The sequence below is a fragment of the Mesoplodon bidens genome (assembly GCF_964165515.1).
Source record: "Mesoplodon bidens genome assembly, chromosome: 8".
Taxonomy (NCBI): Eukaryota; Metazoa; Chordata; class Mammalia; order Artiodactyla; family Ziphiidae; genus Mesoplodon; species Mesoplodon bidens.
In genome coordinates, this window is record NC_138165.1 from 109,364,087 (window position 1) to 109,388,495 (window position 24,409).

The window sequence follows — 24,409 nt, forward strand, 5'->3', positions numbered from 1 at the left end:
TCCAGGCAGGCAGGCGGCCAAGCACCAAAAGGGGTTGTGATGGTGAAGGTAAGGATCCCAGGCAGCTGGGGGATGGTCAGGAACTCAAGCCATCTTGGGTTGAATTCCAGCTCCACCTCTTACTGGGGCGATGGCCTGGGCCGGGTCCTCGTGCCTTCCTGCCCCGGAGCTCTCAGCCATAAGCTGGGACAGTGAGCCACCTAGGACTGTGTCAGGGCTCCGTGAGCGCATGTGGAGGACAGAGCCTGCCCCGAATTCCTGTCTTGGGATTCAGTTCATATATATTAAAATATTACTCTTGGGAACCCAGTTACTCGCAGTAAATTTGGAGATTATACTGGCTCACCTAACAAAGGCCCAGGGACACTGGGTTCTGACTTAAGGGATCACTCATTAAATTGTGCTTTTCTTCTTTTTTTTGTTTGTTTGTTTTTGTTTTTAAGCATATGAATCAAAGTTTCATTTTTTCTCTTTTTTAAATTTTATTGGAGTATAGTTAATTTACAATGTGTTAGTTTCAGGTGTACAGCACAGTGATTGTTTTTTTTAATTTTTATTGGAGTCTAGTTGCTTTACAATGTTGTGTTAGTTTCTGCTGTACAGCAAAGTGAATCAGCTATACATATACATATATCTGCTCTTTTTTTATTTTTTTATTTTTTTTATTATTATTTTTTTTTTTCGCGGTACACGGGCCTCTCACTGTTGTGGCCTCTCCCGCTGCAGGGCACAGGCTCTGGACGCGCAGGCTCAGCGGCCATGGCTCACGGGCCCAGCCGCTCCGCGGCATGTGGGATCCCCCCAGACCGGGGCACGAACCCGTGTCCCCTGCATCGGCAGGCGGACCCTCAACCACTGCGCCACCAGGGAAGCCCTATCTGCTCTTTTTTAGATCCTTTTCCCATATAGGTCATTACAGAGTATTGAGTTGAGTTCCCTGTGCTATACAGTAGATCCTTGTGGATTGTCTATTTTATATATAGTAGTGTGTATATGTTAATCCCAATCTCCCAATTTATCCTCCCCTCCCCTTTCCCCCTTGGTACCATAAGTTTGTTTTCTACATCTGTGACTCTATTTCTGTTTTGTAAATAGGTTCATTTGCGCCATTTTTTTAGATTCCACATATAGGTGATAGCATATGATATTTGTCTTTCTTTCGAAGGTTGTAGACAGTAACCACTAGAGGTTATTCCATTAAGTAGCACGGATGAAATTTTTAAGCTGATTCTTCTGCTCACCCAGAGTACCCCGCCCGCTAATGTCCTACCCACCTGTGGGTCCGTGAGCACAGGTGGGCACCAGGGAGAGTGCACATTCCCCGTGCACTTCGGGGTGGGTAAGAGCTGTTGCCACACAGAAGTGGGTCCCACTCATTGGGCTCTTCCGGCCCCTTTTGGTGGATCTCCTGGGTGAACCATGCTCCGTCTGCCTCCAGTTCGTCCAGGGCTGGGGAGCCTGTCCGGCCACAGAGGCAAACCTAGAAATGTCTGCACTGTCATGACCACCATCATGACAAGGTCATGGAAGGTCCCTGGTAAAATAGTGGCAAAAGTTACTGTTAAAGGTGAAGAAAAACTTCCTAATTTTAAGACATGGATTTTCATGTGTATGGCCTGAAAATGAAACTTTACCAAAGACTCTGAATCTTAGACACTCTAGTTCCTACGTGGAGTTTCTTTCCCTTGGCACTGACAGCAAGATGTATAAAATGCCCACAGTTCACGGTTGTACAGCTAAAAAGGCTGACCCTTGGTGGAGGAGGGGGGAAGGGGGAGGACAGGGGGCACAATGATCTTTTCTTCAACTCATGTTGCTGTATGCGGTTCGGTTGACAATTACTTTCTGCCACAGGGCAGCCTTGTATTGTGTCCGTGACATGTTTGGTTTGAAACATTTCACATGGGCTAGTCTTGCCCCTTCCACTAGACGGAAAGCCCGAGAAGGCAGGAGACACACCTCCTATGTGCTCGTGTCCCCAAAAAGCCCAGCACCCTGCACGTCCGTGGTGTGTACCTCATGGATGCTCGTCCACCAGGTAGAAAAAGAAGAGCACCTTGAAGGGCCCACTTGGAGGTACTAATTGGTTTCCGAAGTATTTCTTTTGGATAAGGATGGTTTTATGTGATATAAACCAGTGTTTTCCAAAAGTTTGTGTTATGGAACATGAATCCAACAAGATGCTCTAAAAGACAAAAGTTTGCAGAGTGTTGTTTAGTCTAGCCCCGTCTTGGAGTTTTAGATGCACATTAGCAACTTGAGGGCTCTGAGAAGCCCTCCATTTTGAAAAAAGGAAAAGAACCCCCACCCTCCTTTAACTTATTTAACCTTGGAAGGAAGGTTATGATGGCCCTCAAGGCGGTGCTTGTAGTACAGACACCTTCCCCAGCGTCTCCATCTAGACGTCGATCCACAGCCTCTAATTCCTCCAAGACTCGGTGCTTGGGTTAAAATACCCTTTATCTATCACCTGAAATTATATAACACACTTTCCATATGTGTCCTAATTAATAACCCTTTAGTTTCATTTTCTCATCTCAGCAAACACAGTCATCTTAGAGAATGCCTGTCTTTGAAATCCACTGCATTTTTTTCCTGCCTGTGTTTTTATGCATTCCTGAAATTCCTGGTTACATTTAGAAGTCTTTCCCAACTTTTTCATGCTGTAGAATAGCCGATGGAGATGATGTAATTTATAAGATGGACCTCAAATTCATTTCTGTTCCTGTAACTGAAATCTTGTCGTGCTTGCACTTACGTACATCTTAAATTTACCGATTGATATGGCAATAGTATAAGTAGAGGCTTGTTCCTTTCTGTTTTGAAAGTTGAGAAGTAGATCATCATCATCACCATCGGAGCTAATATTTACTGTGTATTCTCTGCCAACTCTATACTAATTACACTGTGCATTATCTTATTTAATTACTTTCCCCCCAGTCTGATGACACAGGCACCAAGCAGCAGCAGAGGGCTCAAACAGCCAAGCTGTTCTGGTTTTCATGTTATGTCAGTTTCTCAGGGCAAGAGCCTGTTGAATTGATTTGATTTTTACCAAAATTAGAATAAGACGCAGCATGTAATACCATAGAAATAAGTGTGTTTTTCTGAGTGTTGTATATAAATAAAATCTTTAATGTCCTTAAAGCCACACTGCCCCCCACTTGCAACCCACCCATGGAAAAACAGAACAAAATATACCTAAAGAATAAACAGCCTCTGTTCCTCATGGGTGGAAGGAACATTCTGCGCACAGCAGCCCTGCACTCTCAGGTGACAAACAACCTTGATAGGGCGCTTTGATGCCGCAGATCAGACTTTGCCATGGAGAAAATCTATCTGCCATCCAGAGACGATCCAAAGTCATTTATGCTTTGATCCTACTGACAATTCCATTTCTCCGTGTTAGGACCGTGCTCTCTCTAACTGTGCCTTATCTTTCTTTCTTGTTGTACCTCTTTCTTTTCTCTGTCTCTTCTCTCCCTCACCCATCGCCAAAAAAAAAAAGAAAAAGAAAAATCCATTGTACAAATTGATTCGGAGATCAGCCTTGATAAAACACCAGTATTTAGCCCTCACTGGCTCAGCGCAGCCGTGGTATTAGCTGTTCCTGATTACCTGATGCTCAGGCTGGAGCTGCCTTTTCAGGCTGGAGGTGTGCGGAGATTAACTGGGGGCTTTCCAACCGTTTGTCACACAAATGGCAGTGCCAGTAAACTGAAAAACGATCAATCATTTTTCTCAAGATTGAAACCTTTTATCAGTTGTGTCAGTTTCATTATTCAATAAACGATTAGTAGCAGCCATTGTCATTCACTCATCCGTATTTAACCACTCAGAGCTTCTGCTGGCTGAGCGGGCACCCGGCATCTGCACGGGAGGTGAGGACACCTTTGATGCCCAGCCCTCCCCGGGAAGGTTGCCAGACTCGCCAGTCATGGCAGCTTGACGAAGGGAGAGCAGTAGTGTCTGGTGTATGTCTTCTGATTTTTAAAGTTACGCTTTGACATGGTTTCTAGTCATTGGGTGGGCATTTTTCTTTGACCTCCCACCCTGCCTTTTATTTAATTTTATTTGCCCTTTAAATGCCAACCGTCTTGATTAGAGAGGTGATGTTGCTCCTGCGTGCCCCTAAGTCAGGGATGGAAGCATGAGCTGGAGAGCCAAGCCCTGCCGACTCTCAGGCTGCCCCTTTGGGACTTCCTGTTGGTCATCAAACCCAGTTTATCTGGAGGGAGGAAAGAGGATGGAGCCATAGCTCCCAGCCTGTGGATAAAGGACCTCTGGAGATGCCAGGGGTCTTGAGTCCAGGTGTCCTCTGTATAGACAGAAGTGTATGTGTACTGACATTGTGATTGACAGGAAGCAAAATCATTTTAGAATGTCGCTGAATCATTGTCATCCAGAAGGGAGTGCATATTTTTTAAAAATTGGGGACCGCTGGGAGAGATTGATCTCTGCCAATTTGTTGTTACCTTTTCACCCAAGTTGAGTTTATCAGAAAATATAGTTCTACCACTAGTTAAAAGTAGAAGAGAAACATCACTGAATTTATATATCACTGGGGTCTTATTTGATGATTCTAGTAGAGTGTTACGTGGCCAGCAATGGAGAAGTGTGTGCTTGTGTGTGTGTGTGTGTGTGTGTGTACATAGCAACATGCATAGTGCCTTTAATGAAGGACTTATAAAATATTATAATTCCAGAAATCATTCTGAACTGTATTTCTACAACTTTCAGAAATATCTCTGTACTATCTTAAGATTAATCATCTGTATTTTTTCTTCTCTGTCGTACATTTTTTTGAGAGCTGTGGCCATATCTTGCACCTTCAATTCCCATAGCACCTGTGTCCAGATACTGTATGGTTAGTGGTTGATTATATATTGATGCCTGTTAAAATGTTTGGTTTATTGTTTAAGAAGATGTCATTTTGAGACCTTCTAAGCTGCTCCAGCTACTCCACTGCCATCTCCAGGATACGTAGTAAAAAAAAACCTGTCTTCTTGATATCTGAAAAATTCTAAGTCCATTCAAATGAAAGGTTCTGGTCTTTTAATTCTAGTAGTGTCTTCTGTTGAAATTCCTCTCTCCACCCTCCTGTGTGTGTGAGAGAGCTACTGTATGTTTCATAAACTGCTTCAAATTCTAGTTTTATGACAAAAGAGATGTGAAAAGAATATGTTCACAAATAGTGTCACCAGCACCCCCTATGGCGGGGTCATCAGCTGTTGTTACAGAGTTTTTTTGGTAAGAAAGCCTTTCATCTGTTTCTCTTCGTTGGAGGTTCTTGGCCTTTGAAGGATGGAACTCATTGCATCCCTCTGTACCTCTTGGATGGGGCATTTAAACATTAAAAAGAGGGAGATGGATGATGCCATAGGAGCCATGCTGAATGGCTGGACTTCATAAAATTATTGAACTTTACCAAAAGTTATGGAAAGCTATTTCATTAACACATTTCACTCCATTTATACTATTTCTTGCCTTGAGTTCAGCATGTCCTCAGATTGTTTTTTTAATGACTGTGCTTCCTAAGAATGAAATCTGTATGAGTAGGAGGGGCAGAGTGGCTGGATTGGAAGCACACCCTCAAGACACCTGCTCTATTTCCAGCACTTCTTTTACTTTGCTCACTGAAAAAAAAAAAAGAGGAGAGTTGGGGGTCCACAGAACTAATGCAGAAGTTCATTAGAAAATCAGTCAAATAACAGGGTCAACCGGAGTTGCCTTCCCTCGTGTCCTTCTGTTTGAGACTTTCTGTCCATGCATCTGTGTACGTAGAGTGGTCTTGAGCCCACAGACTTTCTGCCCCTCTTGGTGTGTTGTCTGCTTTACTCCTCATGGCAGCTCTGGGATGGAGCTGATGCCAAGGGGACCTGTCACAGAGCCCCAGTCACCCCACGACCACCCTGCGCTGCTGCCGGCTAGGGCGGCGAGAGTCCTGAGCACCAGCTTTTCCTACCCCACTCCCTACCTGTTCATCGTACCTCACACCTGGCACTTCTGGAAGGAAGCAGTGTAGACGCCACACTGATCAAATTCAGTCATTAACCCACTGAGACCAGACACACACCCTGCAGCCAGTTCTCCTCCCTGAAGGGAGTGGTGCATTGTTGTCCTGATGCTTTTTTCTTGGCAGTTTACATGTCCTGCCCACTCTGTAAAACATCACTGTCTCCCCCAAAGAATTAGAGAAGTTTAAATAATACGGGATTTTTTTAACCTAAATAATACTATAATATAATACCATACATATATGGTACAGATTTATATGTTCCCTATCCATTCATGAAAGTGATGGTTGAAAACCTTAAAACCATCAGGCCTTGAACTCGGTACTTCTGTGACATAGTCAGTTTAGTATTTCTTTTTCTTGCAGTTTATTTGGGGTTTTTATATACGAAATGGGCATTGGTGAGAATAGCACCTCATATCGAGTGTCCTAGTAAAACATATGTATTTTGGACCGTATTTTCTGGATGCACTAGTGATTAGAAACTTGTTTTTCGTATATAACTATCACTGTTTATCCCCGTTTAAAAGATGCTAATTTTGTCTCCTGACAAAAGTCTTAAGGCCGTTCTTAAGTTCAGACCTTCCCGGAATAGGTAAGTCACCACAGATGCATCTCAGGAAGCCAGCTTAGCATGACTCTCCTCTTTAATTTTATTAAACCCTGTCACATTTATTTAAAAGACGATTTTATGTGCTGATTAGAGGCTGAGATCTAAATTCAACGTGAGCACAAGCACTTTTTTCTCAGTGGATCAAAGCTCATTTTTTAATTGTTAAAAGCTAATCCTGGAAGTGAGCTGGAAACTTGTTCAAACGTGGTACATTTTTATTAAATATACATTGTAATCCACTAAAGGGGAAAACAATTGAAAGGTCAACAATTCTAAATGAAATACAAGGAGACAGCACAGTAACCCAAAGAACCAGCACTGCTATATTGTTGCTTCTAAAGAATATTAGTTAGCAAACATACTCTGAAACCTACCTTCACAATCATAAATCAAATAGCACATCTTTTCACACAACTGCCAGTTGGGGTAGGCGTTCAAGTTGTTAAGACCTTCAGTGGCACATGTGACATGTGATATTGACGCCACACTAAGACTTCAAATTGTCTTTAGCTTGTAGAAGTGGATTTAGGGGGTAGAATAAATGACATATTGTGATGAGATAGCTCTCTCCGTATATATTCCACGTTAGAAAGTATTCCCTTCATTTGGTAATATTACTCCTGGCATTTTATTCTAAGGAAACAATTACAATAATTGGGAGGGCTTCCCTGGTGGTGCAGTGGTGGAGCGTCCGCCTGCCGATGCAGGGGACACGGGTTCGTTCTCCGGTCTGGGAGGATCCCACATGCCGCGGAGCGGCTGGGCCCGTGAGCCGTGGCCGCTGAGCCTGCGCGTCCGGAGCCTGTGCTCCGCAACGGGAGAGGCAGCAACAGTGAGAGGCCCGCGTACCCAAAAAAAATAAAATAAAATAAAAAAATAATAATTGGGAGGCAAAAAATTCCTGCCCAAAGATGCTGATTATAGTATTTTTCATAGACTTTATTGTCTAGAAAAATGTAAGAGGTACAGAAAATTTGCGGAGATAGTACAGATACACCACACACACACACACACACACACACACGTACAGTTTTCCCTATTTACATCTTTTATTAGTATGATATATTTCTTATAATTAATGAACTTATTAGTATGATATATTTCTTATAATTAATGAACCAATACTGATATATAAATGTTAACTAAAGTCTGTACTTTATTCAGATTTCCTTAGTTTTTACCTAATGCGTCTCTCTGTTCCATCCTGATCCCATCCTGGATGCCTCATGACATGCAATCCTCACATCTCCTTAGGCTGCCCTTGGCTGGGACATTTTCTCAGGCTTCCCTTGTCTTTGATGACTTGGACAATTCTGAGGAGTACTGGTCAGGCATATGGTAGCATGCCTCTCTGTTGGGATGAGTCTGATATTTTTCTCAGGATCAGTCTGGAGTTATAGGTTTGGTGAAAGAAGACCACAGAGATAATGTGCCCTTTTCATCACATCATATTGAGGGTACACACTATCAACGTGACTTGTGACTGTCAGTGTTGACCTTGATCGCCTAGCTTGAGGTTGTGTTTGTCAGTTTCCTCCACTGTGGGTTTCTCCCTTCCCCATCCCCACTTCCACACTCTCCGCTTTGCGGGGAGGTCTCTCTGCACAGCCCTCAGTTAAGCAGTGGAGAGTTATGTACCACCTCCTTTAGGTGGGACACCTATGTAAACTCTTTGAAATTCTTTCTGCATGGAAGCTTTGCCTCTTCTCCCCATTTATTAATTTATTCAGTCATTTATATGAGCATGGGCTCTTGGATATTTATTTTATACTTGAGGTTATAATCCAGTACTGCTTTGTTTTTCTTCATGCTCAAATTGTTCCAGCTCCAGCCCTCGGGAGCTCTTTCCCTTAGCTCCCGTGCCCTCTTGTCCTTACCCCCATCAAGGTGGGTTTTGTTTACCTGTTTGTCTTAGCACTTCTTTACTTTCTAGAACTACAAGATGCTTCAGGCTCATCTTGCATGTTTCCTGTCTCAGTCCTAGAATTAGCCATTTCTCCAAAGGACCCCTGGTTCTGTTTATTGGAGAATGGTATAAGAAACCAAGATCTGGGGTCTAGGTATGCTTGTTGCTCCTGAGATGTCATTTCTTCTTGGTCTTCTCAGCAGACTTAGCAAAGAGAAGAAATACATGTGTGTATTCTAGCATGTATATACACATATATATAAATATTTCTATATGTAATTATCTGTACCTATATTAAGTGAAACAGATTATAGTATCTTTAATAGCATAAAATTGGAAATCGCTAAATGTTTAACAGTAAGGAATGGCTACAGCTGTGATATATTTTAACTCCACAATGCAACGGTTAAAAGGGATAGTTTTGAAAACTCTGGTAACTGTAACACGTTACATACAAAAGTAGTACAGATCTGTCAGAGCTATACTTCCAAGTGTGATAATTACATATGTATATGGATAAGAAATTTAAAAGGAAAATGGAAGGCGTAGTTAGATTAGTCATGGTTTATTCTTAATATTATACTGCTATGAAATTAATTTTGCTTATGCAATAATATTCAAGTAATCTAACGTGTTCCTGCTGGAAGCTGAATAAAGTTAATGTATTTAAATTATTTTTAAATGAAAGAAATGAGACATTTGTTATTTTGTTGTGTCAGCACTGCAGTACTTTTCCAGGCCCTCCTTGGATAATACGACATTGTTTAATCATTCACAATAACCAAGGAGCACGCTAAGAAGTTGTGAAGTTATAGTCAAGCAGTTTTAGGGGGAAGAAATCTGTTAGTGTTTAAAGGAATGTATTTCCATAATAACAAGAAGAATCAAAAGTTTCGAATTGTTCTTTTGTTTTCCTACTCTGATCTTTGTACTTGATTGACTCAGTAAGTACCAAGGATCTTATGGCTTCCAGAATTTCTCAAGCCACAAATCAGAATGCTATTGAGAATTTCCGGTGAAGTCCTTCTTTAAATGCAAAATGTTAAAAATGTTTTCTAGAAGATATTTTCACCAGTCTTCTCAGATTCAGATGGCCACAGGGGGAACATGATGGACTGAATAACCCCAAAGGGTATCATTTCACTTGGTGGTTGTAGGAAGTCAACTACAGAGATGGCAGATCAAATGCAGTGTCTGCCATTGTTGAAGCTGGTGGTCCAGTGATCACAGCCCCTCAATTACAGCCCTTCCAGGGAGCACGAGCAGCAGTCATTAAATCATTATGCCTTTGATTAGTTACTCTAACTGGTCATTGCCTTTGAAATGTGATAACGCAATTTGAAGTTTTATTAAAAAACTTTTTTCTAGAATTGCTGAGAAAGATGTTGTGTTTTTTTTAAAAAAAATCGAAAAAAGGCCTGCCATGTATTCTATTGGAGGAGATTGAGAAGAAGAAAAAGAAAAAGGAAGGAAAGAGGAAAAAAGAAAAGACGAATGTTTCCAATTATCACTCATTTCAGTCTCAGAAAGCCTAAGGTGGTCCCCGTGTGCCGGCCTTCCCCTCCCAGCACTGCCAGCCTTGGGCCTGCTTACCACTTCTCAGAGCAGCCGGCCCTCAGAGAGAGGGCACGAGAGGGGGACAGGTCAGGAGACCCTCCACCTCTCCCAGACGCTGCCCCTGCTTGCCTGGGTGAGCACAGTTGCTCACAGATCTTACAAAAGATGATCTTCACACACATCATCCAGCATGAACAAACTGATTTGAACCTCACTTTTTTTGCTAACGTGAGAATTTGATTTACTTTTTGTTTCTTTCTTTTTTTTTTTTTTTTTTTTCTTTGTGCTGTACGGAGGCCTCTCACTGTTGTGGCCTCTCCCGTTGCGGAGCACAGGCTCCGGACGCGCAGGCTCAGCGGCCATGGCTCACGGGCCCAGCCGTTCCGCGGCATGTGGGATCTTCCCGGACCGGGGCACGAACCTGTGTCCCCTGCATCGGCAGGCGGACTCTCAACCAGTGTGCCACCAGGGAAGCCCTTTGTTTCTATTTTGAATGCCACGTGTTCAGCCCTATACTACGGAAGGATTAGGGTATACATTACCCTGTTCGCTAAGAAACCAGGCCTAAAAAAAAAAAGCAGTGTTCCTCGTGATGCTGGGGACCCAACAGTCACGAGTGGGCTCTGTTCTCACACCCTTATCACATCCCAAGAGAGAGTGATGCCGAGAGGCCAGGGAGCCCCGATTTCAACATCCTAACAAGCCACCCCCTGCCCCACAAAAGCCTCCCCTTCTCAAAATGAGTAGCTACTCCCTGAAGACATGGAAAGAAGTTTCCATCATGTACTGATGTATTTCTCATCTCCATCTGAGAATTGTGCCAAAGCTAAAATGGGGATATTCTACTTGAAGTCACTTTTTTTATTTCAGTCCCTATTGAAAGTTATACTCTCGGTGTCAAACTGAAATACCCAATTAATTTTGGGTACACTTGAACCCTTGCTCTGCAACTCAGTATGTTTCTAGGCCGAAAGGGAAACTAACGCTCCACCTAATTGGAACTTCTGGTTTTATGGCGTATCCTGGAGGTTTTGTTTCGTTTTTATTTTCCATGTTTTCCAGGGTTAATGGTGTTTTCTGCGCACATCTACATTAGCCCACTGTGTGGAAGCCCTCGGCAGTTTTCAAATCCTAAGAGCTGTAAAGAAGCCCCCGATACAGAAATTGTATTGGCTGTTAAGAAAGCAGTTATGAGTTATTGGAAATGGAATTAAAATTGTCTAATTAGGGTCGATTCCTTATTTCGGAGTTCTGTTTGGTTTGGTATTTTGTCTTGTGTCCTATGACTTCAAATTACGAAAAGAACGCTCGTCTTGCTGGAAACGGGGAAGGATGAAGTTATTTTGCTTCCTGCACATTTGTCCTATTTTGCTTGGCCTCAGGTTTTGTTTAATCCTCTCAAAGGCCCTTTTAATGGACGTTTCAACATGACTACCTCTCTGTGTGGTAGCCTCTAGGAAGCGACCATTATGTCAAGCCCCTTCACAGCTAAAGTAGTGAGTTCACATAGTGGAAGAATCTTCGGGGTTGCATCTTATGGGAAAAAAAAGAAAAAAAAAAAAACCACTGCCTTTTTATAAAAGAACAGAACATTTACCCAGTCTTGTTGAGCACATGAATGTTCAGATGGCCGGCACAAAAGAAATCTCCAATCTCTAACCTCACAATGAAATTGCACCGACAAAAGATCGCGGGACACCAGGCGCACTAAAGTGGAAGGGACACAAAACCACAGCAGAATCCGACCCTGCCTGCAGAGGTTCCTGGGGGACTGTCTTTATCCAGCATCCTGGTGCCACAGTCCGGCTGCAATGCTCCAAGGAGCCCATGCAGTCCCCCCTGCACAAGTGGCATTTATACTGATGGCATCTCTGCAAATAAATAAATACACATCCGATGTGCACAGGGAACAGTGCTATCAAACGAGGTTATCATGTGACTCCTCCAAGAGGTACAAGTTTACACTCGCTGGTAGGAATGGAGAGGGTTATTTGTTTCGTGCTGAGACAAGACAGTCTTAGAAATGAGTGGCACACCCTCGTCAACCCAGCCCCTTCTTCTGCCTAGGTAGAAAGGTCCGATTAGTTCTCGTAATTGATTCTGAGGGCTGCAGCGTGCATTTCGCCAGCCCTGCTCGGTTCACACCAGGGATGTAATTCATGCGCACTTGAGCATCCAACATGGCTGACAAGGCTCGGACACACAGCTCCTGGCTGCATCATTTTTTAATCAGCTATCTGAGGAATATTTATCTAATCAACAAAGAGCGCTGTCAGAAGGAGACCAGAGGGGGCATTAATACAAGTCTGTGGTCTCCTGGTACTAGGATGGAGGAAGAGTTTAGGATAAAACCCTGCTCGTTTGAGCATGCCAACAGACTGCAGAATATTTTTATTCCACTGATAAAGAGCTAGTCAAAGGATTCTCATGTTGGAGTTCTTCTGTGTGATTAGTTCTCAGACATTCATTTGCCATAGTTAAAATTTTGTTGTTGCTGTTTAGAGAAGCAAAATGAATTTTCCTTTAAAATAAAATTTTAAATGCCTTACGGTCATCACAGGAACTTGTATGAAAAGCTGTAGCTTCCAGAAATAAATCGGTGTGTAATAATTGGGAGTCGTTAACTCTAAATGATTCCAGCTACTCTTAGTAGAAAAGCCATAATTTGCACATTTTCCCTTTCTCTCTGTTTCCTTTGAAAAGATGGTGACTGTCTGTTAGTAATTTCAAGGAGTTGAGTGGATGGTGCCATACCTCATACAGTCATCCGAGCACAAAAATCATCATTTATAACTCCCAGACACCTTAGAGAAATGTTCTGTGAATTCAGCTTTATATCAGCTTTTCTTCTTTAGATGTACGACTCAGGACGGGCAGCAGTTGGGACCTGCATGAGCTGGGTCACAGCCACCCACCTGCCAATCTGGTAGCCCACTACCCCAGAAAATTAATCAGTGCAGAATGTAGACCTCAGGGCTGCGCTCAGGAGGGGACAGTGTCACGTGACATCCCCCAGTGCACACGCTCCTATACTGGTCACCGTTAGTACCAAAGTCACCTCTCTTTTTCCTCCCTTTGTAATTCAAAGATCACCTTAAAATTTCGGTTTTAATAACACCTTCAGTGTTCATATGCAAGAGGGCTCTTTATTAATTTTAAGGGGAAGTGACAATACCACTGTTACCATAGGGCGGTAAACTTTGTGTTTTCTTATCATGTGGGGCATGAGTCTCTGTACTGTCTTCACCTGCCTTTTGCGAAATTTTAATCCCAAGAAAATATCTTCCAACTAACCTAATGACGAGTTTCACCTCCTCCTCTGTTTTTAATTCTCAACCATCAGCTGTGTGTCCCGTGTACCGCCTCTTGCTGTGATATTCATGTAGTAGTCTGGTGTTTAACCCAAGTTCACGGTTCATGTTTTGGCACCATTATGGGGAGAATGCTACACTGTCCTGCTAAAGGCTCCCTTTTTTGGGTGTGCAGACGTTTCTGCCAACCCAGACTGGGGTTCAGAAAGTTCCATTTAATTTGCAGGCTGCAGGGAGAAGTGGCCCATCTCACCATCTGCATTGGGAATGACAGTTAGTTTGCACTAGATCTGGGATTACGTGCTGTGGGGTTCTGTGTCCATTGAGAGGTGTATGCATGTTCTCAAACACTGGACAAGACGCTGAGACATGATGCCATTTGAATAGTTATATATAAGGCGTCGTGGCAACTTGCTCACAGAAGAGACTCTTGTTTATCCAATCAGCAGAACAGCAGAATGGAAAACACTGATGGGATGCCCACAGTCTGCTGCCTTTTTGTCCAAAACCAGGGGAGATTCTTGTATTGAAGTAATGTTTCATGAGAAATAACATGAGTGAGAAAAGCAAAGTAAGTTAATCTTTGTTTAAAAGAAAGAAACTATATTCCTGAAATATTTTTTAAAACAAAATTTTTTAATCAAAATAAAAATTATCCAGAAAATTTCGTCATTTGAGCTAGTCCACACGAAGTCCTCAAGAATCACCGTCTAGATTACCACAGTTTATTTATCCATTCACCTACTGAAGGACGTCTCGGTTGCTTCCAAGTTTGGGCAGTGTTATACAGCGCCTAAAAGAAATGAGCTATCAAGCCATTAAAAAGACACGGAGGAAAGTTAAATGCCTATGACTAAGCGAAGAAAACCAATCTGAAAAGGCTGCATACTGTATGATTCCAACCATATGACATTCTGGAAGAGGCAAAACTAATGAAAACATCAGTGGTTGCCAGACCACAGAAGATTTTTAGGGCAGTGAAACTCTTCTGTATGATACTATAATGGTGGATACATGTCACTATACATTTGTTCAAATCCACAGAAAGAGTAACACCAACAGCAAACCCTCATGTAAACTATGGACTTTGGGAAATAATGATGCGTCAGTGTAGGTTCATTTATTCTAAGAAATGTACCACTCTGGTGTGGGATGTTGATATTGGGAGAGGTTGTGTGTGGGGTGAGTAGGGACTGGATAGCAGGTACATGGCAACTCAGTATTTTTCATCCAATTTTGCTGTGAACCTAAAACTTCTCTAAACAATAAAGTTTATTTTTAAAAAAAGGAATCACCGTCTATTCCAAAGGCCTGCGGTCACGGGGTGCTGCTAGCATGATGGCCATGGTGTGTGCTGGTCAGTGGAGCTAGGCATCCAGCCCGCGGCAGCAGGTTGGATAATTCCTGGGTCCGTCCGTTTGGTGCGGTGTCTTCATTTCCTTTAGCGGTGAATCCAGGCAGCAGCATTGCACATAACCAGAGATTTTATTGATGATAATATGATTGTATTTTCCCATTGAGAAGCTTCTAAACAAGTGGACTTAGAGCAATCAATGCCCCAGGAGACAAATGCACGTCTCAGGACCTTGGTATCAGCCAGAAAAAGTCCATTTGTTTAAGAGGAAGAAAAAGGCATGACATTTTACACATTAAAATTGATTATTTCATCAATAGGTTAATAGAAAAGCAGGCTGCAAGTTCACTTCCTGCTTATATATCCATATGGTAATGGGAGACTGGGGTATGAAAAATGCAAGGCGGAAAGCAGGCAGGAAAGAGGTTTTCTGCACCAGAGCTCCCCTCCCTTGCACAGAGGTGCCCAGCCCAGATTCTGCCTATTTATATGTAAATGCTTTAGAAAGAGGTAAGTTTTTCCACTGAGGAGTGCAGCCTCTGTGGCTACGACTTTCTGGAACTTGTGAAACATGGGCCAAGACGCCAGAGCTCGGGCTATTGAAATAATTAAGCACACGCTTAATTCTGTGAATGTCTCAGTTATACGAGGAACCCGGTAAATATCCACTGAACATTTCCAAAGTAAACACTCGAAAACTGTGACCGGTTTCCTTTGTCTTGAATGACATTTGTAATAGTGGGTGTACCTGAAACCCCCCCCGTTGCCATGTGTGGTGTTAGCTGGGATGATGCCTTACAGATAAGATACCTTAAGGATGTAGATAGAGATAAGGGAAACTTCTCCACTGATGGAAAACTAAATTTAGACGCGTATACTGTAGAAGGGTCTCAGTCACCAACCTTACTAGGTTAGAGATGACATTTCTTTTTTTTTTTTAATTTATTCTATTGAAATATAGTTGACTTAACAATGTTGCGTTAATTTCTGCTGTACAGCAAAGTGATTCAGTTACACATATATATACATTCTTTTTCATATTCTTTTCCATTATGGTTTATCACAGGTTACTGAATATAGTTCCCTGTGCTATACAGTAGGACCCGTTGTTTATCTATGCTATATATAATAGTTTGCATCTGCTAACCCCAAATTCCCAAGACATTTTTTATTAAATTATTTGGGGTTTCAAGCCACAAGGTCATTGTTAATTGTTTAGTTATAGCTTCACTTTTTCTCATTTCGAATCAGGTGACGGGTAACTCGCAGCTGGTTTGTACCCTTATTAACATAAAATAACGGTACTGATTACACAGTACCGTTTCGGAATTGCGTTGGTTCCCTTCAGTGTTCCTATTTCTCGCGTATATCTTATATTGTCACCCCAAAGCGATCCAGTGTGCACCAAAGTGCTTGAGATTCACTCCAGCAGCAGAACCCCTTGTGAAGCCCTGGTCCTCACCCCAGTCATTCTGTGGCCTCCAGACCTTGGCACCCCCCAGAGCCTCCACCGTACTAGTTGAGATTGAGTCTTTTGGCCTTAATGCTACCAAAGGCAAGAATAGCCAATCTGTCCTAAGCCAGGAATGCTTCGGGGTGAGAGAGCTGGCCACTGGCCAGCGCATGCCTCGTTTTTTGGTCAGCCTGTGACCGAGTGGGTCAGCCTAGCTTTCTGCGGTGAGCTTCAGACACACCTGCGGAAATGCACACACCTGCCTTGCCAGGTGAGCGCTTCTTACCTGCATTAAACAAGTGGTTATCCAACGAAAGCCGCGCACAAGGTTTGACGAATTTCTCTTCCCGGCTGTGGAAGTCAGAAGAGACAGATGCTCCAATCATGCCCCTTCGGGAGCGTGGGTGACTGTGGCCGTCACCGACCACGCCGTCCGTCCAGCCCTTGGATCTGTGGCTGGATCTTTAGCCACATTAGCCTGAAGACTTGCTCCTCAAAACCCTGTTTAACTCTGCTTTTTACAATGTGTCTCCTCTGAAGGGCTGGCAGGAGGCAGCCTCTTGGCCACAGGTGTCTGCATTCCTGAGTCGGGGGTTGGGAGGGTGGAGGTGGTGAGGATGTGTCTGTGAAGAAGAGGGTCTGTGGAGGTGGGAAGGGGGCATCTCACCCCTGTTAGTCACAGCACGCCGTGTCAGCCGTGGGCGTGTCATGCCCGTGTTAAACTTGTCCCGCACTTCACTTCTGAACCCAGGGCTGCTCTGTGGGTAACTTGGTATTTGTCTTTTTCTCTCGGACGCTGTCTCCAGTGAGCTGAGAGCTTAAGGAGGCACGTGCTCTTTGGGTTCCTCCATTCCGAGCCTCCAGCCTCCTCCCCATAGGAAGGAGAATGGACCACCCTTCAACCACAGCAAGATGGTAGTCGACTTTTGCTAGTGTAGGTTCCTGTCCAGATCAAAATACGTCTGGGGAGAAAATGCTTCATTTTTTAACAGCTCTGGGCGTTGCACACCTACCGTCTGTAGCATACACAGGAACGGCTAATCACTAGAGTCCCTTTTGACTTGACAGGCTCCCAGTGTTTTGCCAAATCAGAGGGCTTATGGCGACCGGCCTCGTAGCTCCTTCAAAGGATGCTACCAGGCCCCAGGGAAAAGACCAGCTTTGCACTGTCTTGAGTAGCCACGTGTGGAACCCAGCAGGGCGAAAGGGGTGCATGGGCTTCCTCGCCTGGGCGTTTGTTGGTTCTGAGCAAAGCTAAGGATGCTTTTTTGGCCTTCCTCTGCCCTTCCTGAGTTTCTCTGCGCTTTGGGGTGGTGAGGCCCGGCCGGGAGGCCGGAGGTGACGTCACGTGCTACTTGGACATTTCTTTTCTCCCCTTTTCATCTGTTTCTTTTCCTTTTTGTTTTCTCTCTTGTTCCCCCTCTCCCCTATCTGCTCTCGGGATGCAGCCAAACGCAAAGCATGGAAACTAAACCGTGTTGGTAGCCTGCGAAATATCCACAACAGCAGCACCAACACCGAAGGTAACGCCGCCCCTCGGCCCCTACCCCCTCCACGCCGGGTCCTCCCAGCCTTCCTGCCTCCCTGCCTCTCCAGCGCAGAACTGGAAATGCGATTCGCCCAAAGCCGCATGCACCCTGATTGTGTTTGCACAGTCATTCCGTGGTCTTTCCATCTTTTTGTTTGTGTGTTTTATTTTGCCATTCATGTTCCTTTCAGCTTACTTAAATTTTGACCTTTCCCTTGCAGTCGTAGAGTAGTGATGTTTAAATTACTTCACAAACCTATTTTCTCCTCTTTTTTCTTTTCCTTTATACATGTGGGCACTCAATGTAATATTTCCCAAGTTATTACAGTTTTTAAAAGTGTTAGTATCAGGTGTAATGATCTGTAGCCAAATACAAGAGTGTGCCGTGACATTTAAGTAACAGTCTTAATTTGTTTTGTGGAAACATTCTCCATAATGCTCTCTGCAGCTCTAATACAGAGGCAGCCAGGCCCGGGTCATTTGCATGGCCTGCTATTGCTTGTAAATTCAGTATATTGTTGTGTTTCTAAAGGTCGTCTGGTGCCAAAGTTCACAAATTGACTTGCGTTGCTTTTTTCACCGAAGACAGCCGTCATTGCTTTTGTATAATAGCAGATTGAATTTTTCCCCCCCTGCCTTCATTTGAAACAACACAATTATAAATTGCCCTTTTTTTTTATGATTACAAATGTCAAGGGTCAGAATTATTTTGATGCCAAGCAAAGGAAAACCACCCCCCATCAGCCCAAGCCCTTGTAAGGGAGGCTGGCGTACAATACGTGTGATGCAAAATAGGTCACAATCCAGTGATCTCGGCATAATAGGGGGACATTTTTTTTCACTTAAGTGCAAGCCAAATGGGTCAAGTAATCGCAAGCTCGTGCCCTAACACTAATTGACTTATTTGGGGATGATTATAACTGTAATATTTTTCTTAATGTCACTGTTTTCTGGGCTGTTGGTTTTAGCAATTGCCAAGCAGTGGCAGTAAATCTCTTGTAAATTTTAAATTGCACACTATTTCTGTAAACAAGTCCCCCCTTCACATCCCAGTCATTAACCTTTGCTGATTTATATCACCATCCTTTTTTCCCTCCTTTCACAATTACTCCTGTCTTGCCACTGAAAGCCCTGCTCTCAGCCAGAAGGAAAAAAAAAATGAATCCGGAAAACAAAACTACATTTTCACGATGGCTTGTTAAAGACCTGTTTTTAATCATAATTTGTTTTTTTCATTCCTCAAGAGGAAACTGTCGTCTGTTAAGGTACCAATGGAACTTGACCCCCTGGTATCTTCTTTCAAAGCATTCGTTCAAGAGAGACAAAATGAGACAGAAAAAGAACAGAATTTTAGAAACAGTCACATGCAGTATTATGTCTTGTTGTCTTTTAAAGGGTGTTAAATATTCTCATTCACTATTTTTTAATGTTAGTGTTTCAACTTAGTGCATAATCATTTCTCTTCCCTGTGTCCTTATCAGATATGTTTTTCTTTTGTATGTGTGTGCATTTATCACAACAAATGTGTTTATTGACTTTCGGCCTTTAAAAAATATTTGTGAGGTCTGGTTTTACCTGTGGTTATATACAAAGCTGGGGGGGCAGGAGGAGGCAGGCAGACAGCCCCCCTGAGACTTGCTGATGGGAGTCTTCCTGGAGACGCTGGCAGGGAGGTGTCTCACGACAGGTGTGACAGTTTGCAGAAGTGGGAACTTCTCAGCCTTGACCCACCAGGTAACCTGCAACACTGCCCTGCCCAGCACTTCTGGGTGGGGAGGGACCATGATGCTCTCTGCCCTCTGAAATCTGTAAATACGGATAACACTACCCACTCAGGGTCCCTAGTCAATGGCCAATAGGTACGCAAGGCAGTCCTGAGGATATTGGAGTAAATAATGACTAGTCTCCTTCACATTTTCTTTCATTTCTCTTCGGCATTCGATTACATTTATGAATCTTCAATTAAGCGACGTGACCATTCTTCATTTACTTTAGGTTTCTTTCAAGATTATTGTCTGTTTGCATCCAGTCTCATTTCATACAGCTTTCAGTATAATAGTACTGAATTCATATAATTATATAAAATAAATTATCAGAATGCCTTTCTGATTTCCGGTCTTTTGCTATATGATGTCATCACATCTTCTCTGTCTGTAAAATCATCCTTTATGAAAATTCATATCCCGAACATTCTAACTTTTATCGTAACCTGAGACCTTGAGTGTTCCACTAAATATACCCATCCCCAAATGGACTAGTTTTTAAACTGGTCCACTTGAGTAATCTGTTCAGAGGTACCCACAAAATATTGTTGACACCAAAGCTTCTTATAGAGGAAGTTAGAACTTGAGGAGGAGAGGGGAGGGTGCCCGCTGTGCGCCAGGCCCTGTCCGAGAAGCGTGTCCACGCCCCTCAGTCCAGATCTAGAGAGAACAGCCCAGACGTTACGGGACTCACCCGAGGATTCAGGCTAGTGAAAGACAGGTAGGACCAAGAAATGGACCTGACGGTCTTGCTCCAAAGCCCTTTTATTCTTATGTTCAGCGTTCTGGCCCCTGCGCTACATTATCTCACTGAATCTTCACTGCCAGGTAGGTACTTCGTTACAGATGAGAAGTTGGAGTTTCGACAAGTCAAGCGATATTCTGCAGGACGAGTAGCTGGCATCTTCTGGAGGCAGGACATATGCCCAGATCTCTCAGCTCCAGGACCCACTCCTGGGGGCTCATGGAAATGGTCAAAGATGGACGTCAGGAGTGATAAAAACAAATTAAACCGAACTAATTAGGGAAGCACATAGACAGGATTAGAAAACAAACAAAAATATGTTTCTCTTCCCCTTTTTTTTTGTCCATTAGGGCTAATTTTCTCTGAAACCAAGCTGGAAACCTCATCTGTATGTATTGTACTGCCCTAATTTTAAAATCTTTGTTACTTTGTAACAATTCAGCTCTTTCCCAGGGTTGGTGAAATTTAAGTCCCTTCCACAAGAATGCAGCTTTAACTTTTCCATCTCGGAAGCCTGCAGACTGCATGGAAAGTTTATTTATGCTGTGATTCTCCAATTCATAGCTGCCTCCTAAGCCACGAGGAAAATGTATATCAAATCGGGTGGATGAGGCTGGACTTGGGAATGTTCGACTCCGTTGGAAACATTTTTCTCAGACCCGAGCAGAAGGTGGATGTCGTGTAGAAGGACGCGTGGCAGGGCGGCTGGCCGGTGGTCTGTGAGCAGCGGCACCCAGGAAGGATCCCACAGACTCAGTGCCGTGTCCTCAGGCCTCTCCTTTCCTGCACTGCTGGAGGCAAGGTGGACCATCACCCACTGTGAGGTGGGCCAACAGTGGACTCTTCGGGGTGTTCCAGCTCTCCTTGGCTCCTGCAGAAGAAGGCATGTGATGAAGCGTAAATGGGTAAAGAAGAGATGTATTGGGGAACGAGGGGCATTTCCTGGGGTGTCAGGCCCACCCACGTTGTATGCATCCAACAGGCTGCGTCACCCAAGTACCAGCCGGGTTCAGTATGGCCCAGAGGCCCGACTCAGCCCTGCTCATAGAGTCCATGTCCCTGGATCTGGAACTTGCCCCAGAGACAGGCCTGTGAAGCCTGTTTGGGGTCCCCTGCCACAGCATGGTGGCCCAGATGGATGAACTCAGAGGTGCCGGACACAGTGTTGCCAAATCGGCCGCACCATGGAGAAACCCGAGTCTCCTTTTGGAGAACTCACGTGGTGGGCATGGTTCGTCCCTCGGGCCCAGGTCAGGGCTGGCACCCCCTTCCTCCACCAGATGGCCAAGACCATCCCTTCTGTATGAGCAAATGAGAGCAGGCCTTTCCCATGGCCGGCCTAGCTCCGTGATGCTCTCTCCACCCCCCGGTGTCCACAGTCACAGATCGGAGGCGTCCACCTCATTCCAGTCCAGTTAAATTACAGGTGACGCTCACACCATCCCCCCTGAGGCGGTGGCAAGCCTGCCCAAGTCTTGGGTTCCTGCCACAGTGTGGGTACCCAGTGCTGGGCCCCAGGCAGATAGAGGGGACGGGCTGACAGCCAGCCCAGGGGGGTCAGGCAGAGATCCTGATGCAGAGTGAGGGGGGAGTTCCAGCGAGGCCCTGGGTGCCCTGCGGGTTTAGTGGAGTGCGAGACTACATTGGATTCAGGGCTCTCGGAGTCATGACGGGCTGCAGGGCTGAGTACTCAGACTTCTGGCATCCTGTCGTGTGGATCCCCACTTAACCCCTAAGAGAGGTCGTGTCCTTGATCTTTTACAAAAGGAGAAACCAAGGCACAGAGGGGGCAGTCGGGAGCCCCGGGAAGGCACACTGGCACGTGGAGACCGTGGCATGTGGGCTCGGTGTCCGGGTCAGAGCTGCCGCTGAAGCCCGGATGAGGGCTTGGCAATGAGCGTGGAGCACACATCCCCGTTGGGACCATGACGCCCAGCAGAGGGCTGTCACTGCAGTGGAGGAAGAAGGCCTGAGCTGGTGTGACGAGTCACGCTGTCCGTCTGAAGGACTCTGCAGTGTCCGAAGGCAGTGCCCACCCCAGACCCCAGCAGCTTTCCCCAAGCCCCATGTGCCTGCAAGCCTGTGCGGGGCCACCGTCTGAGGCCGCCTTCCACGCTCGGGCTGGGCTCTTCTTCACCCTAAGTCATTCACATACTTGCAGTCAAACCCTGGTTCCTGATCAGAAGCTGTGCAACCTTGGGTTTGTGAGCAGTGGTGTGCACAGTGGTTTCAAGCCCAGACTTGAGCAGATGGTACTGGTCTGGTTCTCACGTCCCCGCTTCTTAGCTCTAACCTTGAGGTCATTCCTGTGCCCGCTCTCTACCTCAGTCTCTCCATCTGTAAACTGGGGACAGTCAGTGAGGTCATCTTTCCAGAGGCAGGTAACACGGTGCCCACAGTCGCCACTACCACTGCTCCTGGTGTCAGGAGTGCCAGAGAGTCTCTATGGCAAAGAAGATTCAGATGCTTGAGTGTCATTTATGTACTGAGGAGCAGAGATTTCGGCAGGAAACGTTGCCCCTGAAAATGCAAGACGGGATTTAAAAATCAAACTTCTTTTTTCCCAGACATTTTTCACTACCCTTTCCAGTTGCATTTGCTCTCATCCTCCAGAGAACCGTCAGATGTAGAAATTGGGTTTTTGAGTCCAGTGTGCCTGTATCCGATCCCAGCTCTGCCACTGCCGAGCTGTGTGAATTACTGGGGTTGCTGGGTCTCTCCTCCCCTGCTTAGTTTTCTTTCTCCAAAACAGAGACCGTAAAACCTACCTCGAATGACAGTTGAAGAAGAAATTGAGAGAGAAGCGGACGAAGCCCTTACCAGGGAGCTGGGCACACGGCAAGGGTGACCGCAGTGGTTGCTGTGAAACTGTCAAAAGTGCTTACGTCATGGAAAACCATCTCCAAGAACACAGTGCATGGAGCACACAGGTTTTAGGCCTGTGGAATGTGTCCATGCAGGCAGGGCAAGATCGGCCAAAGCCAGCACTCGTCAACCATGAATGGCACAGGTTAAGATCTCATGCAGATAAATTCAGATTTAGGAAAGAAACCCTTTGAGCACTAGCTCCAGGAGTGACTTTCTGGGGAGAGATCCAAGATTGCTGATATTTCCAGCCCTCAACTTTTAAAAGAATGATGAGATTGACAATCATCCACGTGCTGAGCCGCAACCGAGAGAGAAGAGGTGGAGGCAGCGTGGAAGGTTCTGGAGCCTGCCAGTCCAAGTCTCCCCATTCCCACCCCAGTCTCTGAGCAGAGGAAGGGCCCTGGGCCCCATGTCCCTGTGATTAGGAAAGCAGGGGACCTGTGAAAAGTGATGAATGTAAGTTAGAATGAGTAACAAATGGTAAGCATATAGAGCAACCAGGTAAATTACAACAGGGGCCTCCAGTTTTTCTCTTTCTGAACCGAAAGCTTGGGCTTTGAGCTTTCCCGGGGTGCCTGGGCCTGAGCGGGTGCCAGAAAACACGTTAACACATCCGTCTTCTGCCTCCTGAGAGGTTTTCAGTTTGGGATCCAATCATTTATTTTTTTCAGGAGTTTTATTTTAGACACTCTCCTTAATTTAAGGGAACACGTGGCCCCCTATGGTCCTGGAAGCAGCAGCTTTCGTGTTGCCTGGTTCTCCAGCTGCCCTCCCACCTCTCTCTAATGTGTTTGGAAAATCAAAACTTCCTTTGTTTTTCATGAGGATCTTCCTGTGTTAACATTTAGCAGTAAACAGTCCTAACTCGTGACCTCCCTCTGGGGTCTTGCTTCTTCACAAAATTAATTCTACTCTTGTCCTAAATTAACCCCCAGTACAACACCTCCGTTGGACTCTGGGCTAAACAAAGATATTTACCAAGTTGAGAGCTTGCAAAAATATTTACCCAAGAACCATGACCTGTGTGTGTTTATAAAGACCAAAAAATAATGATTTCTTTTTCTTTTTGTTAAAAATGAACAACTCCAGTGGAAGAGGGCATTTTTTTAACTTATTATTTTTTTGCCATAGATCTTGGTTCTGCACGGTCCTGGAGCAAATCCTTCACATTTATCTTCTCTTACAAAAATGGGAGGAAAAATCGAAAATGAATAAAAACTGACTTTCAATATTGTGGTGGGTTTGGGGCTGAAATCTTAAACGTGTGTCGTTTTCATCATAATTGGGCAAAATAT

General features: G+C 44.6%; 1 protein-coding gene across 5 annotated transcripts in view; it reads left to right on the top strand.

The window, feature by feature from the left end:
• AGAP1 (ArfGAP with GTPase domain, ankyrin repeat and PH domain 1) overlaps positions 1 to 24,409 on the top strand; it is a 566,346-nt gene that overhangs the window by 461,631 nt on the left and 80,306 nt on the right. For 2 of the 5 annotated variants that reach the window (XM_081243347.1, XM_081243349.1), the window contains one exon: positions 17,659 to 17,733. The exons of the other annotated variants lie outside the window; for them this stretch is intronic. In XM_081243347.1, coding sequence (XP_081099473.1) covers positions 17,659 to 17,733 — 75 coding nt within the window. The remainder of the gene's footprint in view (positions 1 to 17,658; positions 17,734 to 24,409) is intronic. 5 annotated transcript variants of the gene reach the window in all.